At 37.7% G+C, this 10,069-nt stretch overlaps 1 protein-coding gene across 10 annotated transcripts in view; it reads right to left on the reverse strand.

The window, feature by feature from the left end:
- Nucleotides 1-9,480, reverse strand: part of XIAP (X-linked inhibitor of apoptosis) — a 58,540-nt gene extending 49,060 nt beyond the window's left edge. For 2 of the 10 annotated variants that reach the window (XM_037015370.2, XM_037015367.2), the window contains exons 1-2: nucleotides 9,318-9,480; nucleotides 8,525-8,703 (exon numbers count right to left, since the gene is read on the reverse strand). Coding sequence is in view for 3 of the 10 variants with exons in the window: in XM_073228051.1 (XP_073084152.1) it covers nucleotides 8,605-8,703; nucleotides 8,930-9,113 (283 nt within the window). In the remaining 7 variants the exon portion in view is untranslated. Of the gene's footprint in view, nucleotides 1-7,016; nucleotides 7,087-8,524; nucleotides 8,704-8,929; nucleotides 9,136-9,317 lie in introns of those variants that run through there. The other 8 variants (XM_037015361.2, XM_037015356.2, XM_037015343.2 and 5 more) reach the window with 8 other exon arrangements.
- Nucleotides 9,481-10,069: the final 589 nt, after the last annotated feature.

Consider the following 10,069-nt stretch of genomic DNA (forward strand, 5'->3'; position numbering starts at 1 on the left):
CCTCCCTGTTAACTGCCTAAAAGAACTGAGATAGATAGTCTGGTCCAGGAAGAGAACTACGACCAGAGATAATGACAAAAGATATGGGATAGGTGCGGTAAGCTGTGGTGGGTGAGACTGACAGAGCCCTGGAGATCAAATTCCTCTCTGTGTACCACTGCTTCTGAATGGCACTGCAAACATTAGCTTACCAAATGTTCACTCTTCCCTTGTTTCTATAATTTGTCTTCCTATCCTACCCTTTGAAGTCGCAGACCTTACCCCTTTCTTCTTAGCTCAGGATGGCATATAAGTCTCAAATGCCTGACTGCTCAATGGTCACATATTCTTACGGGGCTCCTGTATGTACATAACATGGTGTTCTTCTCCTGCTCATCTGTCTTACATCAATTTACCAGCCAAAAAAAAACCTAGAAGGGTAGAGGAAAGTTTTTCCTCCCCAATATCTTCCTAGAAGCAATCACTCTTACTGGTTTGTGTATTTCTCCAGAGATGGTCTATGAATATACAAGCATGTATGAGCATTTTTAAAAACACAAATGTTAAGACAGGCACAGTCGCAGGGGGGCCATCAGGTGAGAAATTGGGGATCAACAGTGGTGAGGCTTAGAACCTCACCACCCCTGTTTTGAGAGAAATCTTCTGCATCCGTGGATGTTTTAAGGCCCTTGTCTAGCTCGGATTAGCACATAGTCTACAGGCATACCCTGATCATCTACAATTGCTCTCTTACAACACTAAACTATGTTTTCTACCTTTATCTTGCATCTACCTACCACTTCAGCATTTTATTAAAAATAATAATAATAATAATAATAATAATAAAGGGAGAAATGTGGGATCCACATATAAATCAAGTATAAAAATCAAACGAATATTCATATTTGACCTGTTCATAATTCATAATGCGTGATCAAAACCGAAAGTTTCTGTGATGAATGCCCTTGTACTGTTCACCGTGTAAGAACTTATTCACTATGTAAGAATTCGTTCACCATGTAAGAATTTGTTCATTCTGCTTCAGAAGATTGGAGACTGACGAGAATTAGGCTTGAGATGGATTAATGGTTGTGCATTGAGCATTGACCCCCCTATACAGAATTTTATTGTTGTTAACAACCATTTGATCAATAAATATGAGAGATTCCCTCTCAAAAAAAAACACACAAATGTTAATATATTCTATTATAGTTATATACCTTCATTGCTACACATTTAGAAAGCTAAGAATTTTTAACTATTATAAAAAAAGAGTACTCTTTTTGTCTAAACTTGTTTGTGTCATTATTTGCTTTCAGCGCAATTATTAAATGGTCTCAAACAGCAATGTATCTATCACCACCTCCTTTAATCTACCTTGTTTATTGATTAGGAATAGTCTTAAGAAAAAGCTTGAAAGCATTTACAAATCTGTAAGAAAAAGATGAACACCATAGAAAATAGGCAAATTTTCAAATGGCAAATACTAATGGCCAACAAACACATACAACTGTTTTATCTCATTAGTAAAAGAAGAAATATACATTTTAAAAGGTATCTTTTTGTCCTATTTGGCAGAGATCACCATTACTGCCAATAATAAAAACTCAGTAGTGGGAGGGGTATGGGACAACAGTACTTTTGCTAGTGGAACTAAAAATTGGTAAACCTTTTCTAGAGGGTAAGCTGGCAATATGTTCTGAAAGTCTTAAATATATGGCTACCTTTTGAATCAGCCATTCTAGTTCTAAGTATTAACTCTAAGCAAATGACCGTGGATGTTTTTTAAAAATGTATATATAAGTATGTTCAATATAGTGCTATTTATAAAAACTAAAAAACTTGATGTCCAACAAAAGAGGACAACAGTTTGATAATGTGGATACTAGGCAACCATTAAAAACTCAGGCTGTAGAAGAATACTAAAGGACACGGATATATATTCATGACATTTGAAGCGAAAAAAGCTGGTTATAAAATCACTGTACAGTATCAATTATTAAAAAATAAGGACATATAAAGACTTAGGCTAAACTATGCATCAAAATTCTATTGTGTTTATCTCTGGGCAGTGGGTGCACTGGATTTTATTTTCTCTGTGCTTTTCTTAATTTTCTCAATTTTACCCAGCAAATATATTAGATTCTAACCAAAATCTAAAAAGCAGTTGTGCTTTTGACTAGTCAGGTCCCTTATACAATTCTGTCCAGAAGCCTAGGGATGTTATTTGGCTACTGGTCATGTGACCATGTTTTCTTCATCTGCAAATACACTGGCCCAGTAAACTATCAATAGCAGGGTTTGGAACTGCAAGGTTTCAGCTTTTCATTCACAGTAGATAATTTTTAGACCTTACAACAAGGAGAAAGAAGGGTAGGTCCTTGCTCCTTATCTTTCTGCCTATCCTGCAGATTTTTGCCAGTTTGCTACTTTGTAATATTACTGTTATATAACTGCCTCTGAGCCACTCTGATGAGAAAGGAGAAACTGTAAATTGATATCAAAAGTGTCAATCATCATGTTTAATAAAAAAAAAGAGGGATAAAGGTCAACTCCCAGGGGTAGAAGCAGTAATCAGGTCATGTCCACAGTGGCTGGCCACAAACAGATGCCTTTTGGTTGCTTGGGTGACAATAAATCACCAGCAGAGAGGGCTGAGAAACACAGGTAATACCTGATCACTACTTATTGTTAACTTGAGTTGAAAATAAAAGGATTTTGTTAAAAATGTTTCTGAGTGATATCTATTGTTGGAATTATGAACTGTTCACTCATTGCCTTATAAAAATAATTAATTTGGGGCCTAGTAAGAACAGCGTCTCTCCCCTGATCTTTGGCCAAAAATCTCCCTAAAATAATTTTTACAAAAGGGCAGCTCAAAATCAAGTACACTGAAAAGTATCATTACATTTTATATATATTCACAAACAAAACTTATTCACTATGATTATATTTGTGCTGAAGAAGGTAACAAAAATCACTCTTTCATTTGAAAAATAAGGAAACTGAAGCATAAGGAAGTTACATGGTTTGACTAAGGCCATAAAGCTGATTCTGGCATAAAACTGGAACTTATTCTATTTGATACTTGTTCAGATAACTTATCCTGACAGAGTGATTAAGATGCATTATTTAATAATCAGGTGGTTCCATTAAGTGCCACACTGAGGTTCTTTTAATGGATGACTTGGTGCATGCGTAATACCAACCCTAGATAGTTCTCTGAATTAAGTATTCTCTTCCATGATCATGTTGGGATCTCAAGCAAGTGCTGAAATAAATTCTTGAAGAAAAGCCAACAACTTTTCTTTTTCCTTGGTAAAAATACGTAGTTTTATGAAAGCCACTCTGCTGCCTATTAACAAACATTTAGTAGGTTTGTCTTGAAAATGACACAAAGTAAAGGAAACAGTGCCTAAGTAGCTACAAGCCAGATTAAAACAGTATAATGTATTTAATCAGTGCCCATGCATTCTAAACGCTTTCTACCAACTAATTTCATTGCCCTCCATTCCATCATTATAGCTACATGTAAATGTTTTCTCTAACCCACTAAGACATACCAAATAGAAACTAAAAAGTTCTAATCCTATTTGTTTTAACAGTCAAAACTTAAGTAAAAGCTTGTGTGACTGCACAGCTCATCCTCTTTTTTATCATGTTACCTCTGATAATAACTAAAATATGTAACATGCTTTACAGTTTAGGACATTTTCATATGTGGTATCTAATTTGACCTACAAAACATATAATAGCCCTCATTTGAAATATGGGGAAACTGGTTTCTTAGTAGTTGTTATTCATCAAAGCTCATGTTGCCAGTAAATGAGTCAAAAAGCAAACCCTGTGATTATGACCAATATAGCTCTAAGGAAATTACTATTAGTATTATCAGCAGAAGGGGTAGTCTGGTGAAGCAGCAGAAAATGTTAGCCTCTTTGTCCATTCAAGGTCTGAAAAATTAGTTGGAGCCACAAAAAAGTAAATCACATAGCAATACATGATCATATATATGTAAGAGACCTGTGAGGTCAACAAATTATTATATGATTTAAGTATAAAAGTTCAAACCACATATAAGTATTTATAGACTCCAGGGAATGCACAGTAGTACCAGCTTTGCCCAGTTTAGGAAATCAGCCTTAACTCAGAGTTAAATCTGACTGATCATCTGGGTTCAACCTATTCCCAGTCTGTACAAGTAAACCTCACTTTTCATCATGTCTCATATCCCTGAAAATATGTTATAAAGTGGGTGGGTGAAATAGGTGAAGGGGATAAAGAGGCACAAAATCTCAATTCTGATATAAATTAGTTATGGGGATGAAGTACATCATAGGGAATATAGTCAATAGTTCTGCAACATCTTTATGTCGACAGAAAGCAAACTACACTAGGTGGGGTGAGCATTTAATAATGTAGATAATTGTCAAATCACTGTGTTGTATACTTGAAGCCAATATAATATTGTATATCAACTATACCTCAGTAAAAATAAATAAAACTTAAGGATAAATGGTAACATTAGAAAGTCAAGCTGGGACAAATCATATATAATAATTATTAACTTGAAGTAACTTATACTCGATTCAGTAAACTGCCAAATCTAGGTTATAACAGTCAAAAAGAAGAGGTACACAATAATGATCTAGAGGTAGGCCATATATGCTAACAACTGGAAAACTGTGAATTGTTAAATGTCTTAATGTACTTGTTTCTTAAATATAATTTCTGCAGGAAATAATGATTTACAAGAATGTTGAATAATTGGATCATAAATGAAAACTGCTACAAAGCTAAATAAATTATTGGCATATAGTGCCCATTTACAAGCTAAAAAAGTACATATATTTATCTGTATATATATATGTGTGTGTGTTATAAAAGCAGATCATGGTGAGTGTATCACAAGTATCCAAAGTGAGTACTGCAGGGGCCGCGAGCACACTGACCCAAGATGTACCATTGTGACGTGCAGATTATTTCAGAGTTGAAAATAATCAAGGGGCAAAAAGACTCAGAAAGGAACTCTGACCTCCCCACCTTAACTGCATAAACAGAATCTATATACACGACCTGCTCGGGAAGAGAGCTATCACCATAGGTAACTACCTCGTAATATAACCTAGGAGTGGTATACAGGGAGGAATGTGGCAAAGGATTAAAATTCTTCTCTATGTCCCATTGTTTCTGTGTGGCCCAGCAAACATTTGTTTTGATTTTTCTTTTTTCATCTAATATATTTATTTGTTACAGAGGCATTCCATCAACAATTTTTTTCCAGGCACCTACTTACTATATGCCAACCACTGTTAATATGTTGATGTTAGAGCTCAGCTCAAAGTAGAAGGTGCTCAAGGTGTGCTGGTTGGGTTATCTCAGCCTGAAAAGCAGTTTCCTCTCAACATTTCTCATCTTAGTTTCTCAATTTATTCAAAGATACCAAGTTGGTCAATTTTGACCAAAGCAAAACTATCAAGAAATGTGTTTAGGAAAACTTCATTTTTTGAAATACATCATGCAATAGAGAAAAAGCATGAGTACTGGAATCAGAGAAATCTGGATTCAAATTTTACCTCTGCAACTTAATAGCTATTTGGACCTTGGGCAAGTTACTGAACCCTTCTGAGCTTCCATAAATTTTCTCTCCTCCATGCTCTGACAATCCCAGAATTTCAAACCCAGAAGCCCAGTCTCTCCCTCTTCAACCTATTCCATACCCACCTTACAAAATATAACAGGCCAGCTTTTAACACACTAATGGCACATATATCACTTAAACCTCCAACAAATTAGAATCAGGTATTTAGCTCATGAAACTTTAAAAACAAATGAGAAGTATAAACCATAAATTATTAAGGTTTTTATCTCTACTTGTTCTTAATTTGTCCTTTTTGAGATATTTATTCCAAACAGACTTGGGATTGTTTCATGCAATTTTTTTTCCTTGATAAAATCTGAGATAATACATTTAGAAAAAACTACGATAATGGATTTTAAATCTTTGGAATCAACTAGCCAAAGCCTGTTACTTTACAAGACAAAGGAACTGGGGCATAGAATAATATGCAGGATAAATAAAAACTGTTATTTTAAAAGATTTTATGACATAGAAAATGTTCAATACAGAATGTTCAATGAGAGAAAAAGGATCATAACAAACTACATACAGTAGGTACCTAAGTGAAAAACAGTAAGTAAATACAAAAGAATGTGGGTTATACTTATTCTCTTTGCACTATTCTGAATTTCATAAATTTTCTATAATAAACTTATTCGTTTTATAGTTTAAAATATTCAAAATATTTTTAGGTTTCAAATTAAATGAAATAAACATATTGAAAAATTTATTAAAAATATTTTGGCACCAAGGGGTTTAGTGACTTGCTCACAATCCCACAGCTAATTGGAAACAAAGCCATGACAAGAGCCCAGGCATCCAATCCAGGACTCTTCCCACAGTACAGAGAATCTCTAAGACGTGAAAATACAATTTGTTCAATTCAGTATCAATTTCTTATTTTACCAGTACTGTTTTTGTCTCCTTAAATCTAGTCACACAATGACCTTAAACAGTGCTACAGATTACATTTATAATACTATTACCAGATTAGACAACAGAGATAAAGGTTGAGAAGTGACAGCTCATGATAATCTCTTAGCCTCAGAAAAACTAGGACATCTATTTTGTCAAGTTCATTTTAAGAACCCTACCACCTGGTACAATTCCTGGCACACAGTAGGTATTCAATAAATGTGTACTTTATAAACAATAGCTTTTTTTCCCCCTCCTGTTAGCACTAGCTACCAGACTTGACTATCAATCACAGCAAAGAAAAACAGAAACACCATTACTTTGTATTTGGAGTCTTTAAGCATTTATAGCATAAACAAAGGACTATCTAAATAAACTAATGTTAACAACCAAATGTATGGGGACCATTTATGTTACTAAAATATTTCAAGCACTATACAAACTAGTACATTACAATAATTCTTATCTATTGAAATGGGCCTGCCTAAACAATAATTCTTACCTATGGAAATGGCCTGACTGACCTTTAAGTCAGCACTGCTTTGTCCACCTAGTTGGGGTCATCAAATGTACTAGAAAACAATAAAATTACAGATGTAGTACAAGTGGCACTGGGATGGACTACTAGTCCAAGCTCTGCTAATAAGATACATAACCTTGGGCAACTAACATTTTCTTCTTTGAGTCTTAATTAACCTATTAATTCAAAAACAAAGAGCTGAACTACTAATCATCGGAGATCTTTCTAGTCTCAATTTTTTTATTGATTTGTATCCACAAAGATTCTACATTCAAATTTTTTTCAGTGTCAAATTTGATATCCTGAATATTGGTTTGCTACACTATTCAATAATCAAAACCTTAGCACATTTTTCCAACTTAACATATACTCTTATTACCACCTTACATTAGGAGAAATAGAAAACCAAAGATGAAACATGAGCATCCAATAATCAGGCCTGTTTCACTAGTTGAGCTAATATGGACCTCACTGGATTTTATAATACAAAGCACTGATACACAAACACATGTATGTATATAAATATATATACATATACCACCGATATACATTTACATAATTGATATACAGATACGTGTGTGATCCTTAAAATTTGTTTTTAATTATATCAATACTTATGATGAGAAATTCAAACAGCACTAGATCACATGTGAAGTGCACAGTAAAAAGCCTCCCCACCTTCTCCTTCTCCACCTTCCACAAGTAACCACAATTAATATTTTGTTGTGTATCCTTCAAGAAGTTATCTGAGTATATTCAAGTATACATGTGTGTGTGTGTATATAAATCCTTTTAACCTAAACTGTGGCCACTTTTTGAATGATAGGGAAAAAATATCTCAAGCACTGGCTTCATAAGCATGTTAAATATATTGAAAGGAGTAGCACATCTGTATGGCACGAAGTAGTATACGAGTCAGAAATGTGCATTGAACTGAATATATTTAATTTTCTTGCTTGGAGACTGTGTGGAGCAGTTGCACAGAAAGCAGTGGGCAAGGAGCTAGACAATTTGGGTTCCAGTCTAAGTAGTCAAGTGGCCTTACCCAAGCCACGAAATCTTCGTATGCCTCAGTTTTTGGTTTTAGTAAAACAACAGGGTTGGACTAAGATCCCTTCCAACTCCAAAATGTTATAATTCTAAGATGGCCGACTGTAACTGTTCTCGTGAACTGGCTGTAAGAAATATTAAGTAAAAAAAAAAGAGAAGAAACACTCTAACAATCTCCAGTCTCACAAGAGTATATTTCTATGAGTCATCAACTATCAAGGTATAGTTGTGACAGAACTAGCGACATAATTATTTAAAAACAAAGTAGTAGATTATTAAAATCGGATAGGTTTTCACAAAGCTTTGACGTTTTTTTGGAGGTAGAGAGGGCAGTTGCTTAGTTTCACCAATAACCACTCCGCTCCTCCCCAAAAGAAAACAATTAAGTGTACTGAGTTAAAATAATGAAACTGAAAGTTAGATTTAATTGTTTTACTCACAGAATACGCTGGGGAGGTGACTAGGGCAGCAAAGGTTGGGAAGAATTACTAGCTAATTTCCTCTTCCGGAAGCGCTTTACCTCCAGTTCTTTCGGCTTCGCACGCCCTCGCCAGACACACTCCACACAGCTCCGTACCTGCCACAAGCATCAGATCCGGGGGTGGGGTGGGGGCGGTCCCTTTGAGCATTAAAAAAAAAAAAAAGTTCTTTGACTCAATTTGCCTTAGGGGTCACAAGGTTTACGGAGGAGCCAGCAGGCCTGAAGCCACACACCCACGCCTTCCCCCAGCGGTTCCTGGAACCTGGGCGAGGCTCCCCGGCGAGGCCTTCGGCACTCCCCCGCTGCCCGGGGCCCGATGGGTGGGAGGACGAGGGAGGAGGAAGCCCGCTCGAGCAGGACCCACCGCGCCAGCAGAGCCAGCGCCGAAGGCACGCGGCGCCCGGAGCGCTCCGGAGGGGAGGGTCGTGGAGGAGGGGCGGCCCGAGCCCCAATCTGCAAATACCAACTCCGCTCGGCGGCCGGGCCGCAGCCAAGAAGGAAACGGAAGTCCCTGCGTCTCCCTCCCTTGCACCCACCAGCCCGCCCATTCCCCGGAGGAAGCCGAGTCAGTGAACCAGAAGTCTGTCCACGTCACGCCGTCAAAGAGCACAGGGCGTCGTCCGTCCGACTCTCGACCCCGGTTGCGCCGCGGGGTCCCCCCAGCCGTCTGCCTCCCTCCGCCCCCGCCCGGGGGCCAGCCTCCCGCCCCGCAAAGCCTCTCCTTCTTCCCCCTCCGCCATTTTCGAACTTACAGTTTGGTCTCCAGGCGTCCCTTGATTACGGCTGAGTAGCCGAGGGCGCGGTCAAGGCCTCCCCTCTTTCCCGGGCAAGACGGGCAGCCAGGACAATCGACGCCCTTTTCCCCACAATTCCCACCCCTACCCTAACTCCCCCCACCACTCCCCAGCTGATATCCAAAACCTGATGGAGAGAGCGCGCTTGCGCAATGTGCACCTTACTGTCTCCGCCCCCTCCCAGCTCCAGCGTTTTCTGTTTGGCCTTGAGCTACTTTCTTCCAACGGCTTTTACGTGCTTGGCTGTGGGGCTGAGGAGTAGGGCAGTAGAAGTAAAATGATGAAAAGACAGGGAAAGAGAGAACATGTTGAGTTCTTATTATAAACCAGACACTGTGGGAGTCATGTAACGTGTTCTTTGTTGTAATTTCGACAACCTTAAAAGGTAGACATTTTCTTATTAAACCCATTTTACAGAAGAAATTGAGGCCCACAGAGGATAACTACCCCAATAACATGCAGCTAGTAAATGAGGGAACTGAGATTAGACTATATCTGTCTCAGGATGGAAAATGAAAGGAAGACATTCAGTGGGGGCAAGATAGGGATTGGGAGAGGAAGGGAAAATAAATAGGGAAGAAAGCAGAAGGAAGGGAAACAAAGGAAATCTTCATAAGATGAGATCATATCCTGGATTTATTTCAAATATGCTGTAGAGATGAATTTTGTTTCAGAAATTTGGGCTAGTGTAGTGAGAGGTTCTGAATGAC

The sequence above is a fragment of the Manis javanica genome, chromosome X (assembly GCF_040802235.1).
Source record: "Manis javanica isolate MJ-LG chromosome X, MJ_LKY, whole genome shotgun sequence".
NCBI lineage: Eukaryota > Metazoa > Chordata > Mammalia > Pholidota > Manidae > Manis > Manis javanica.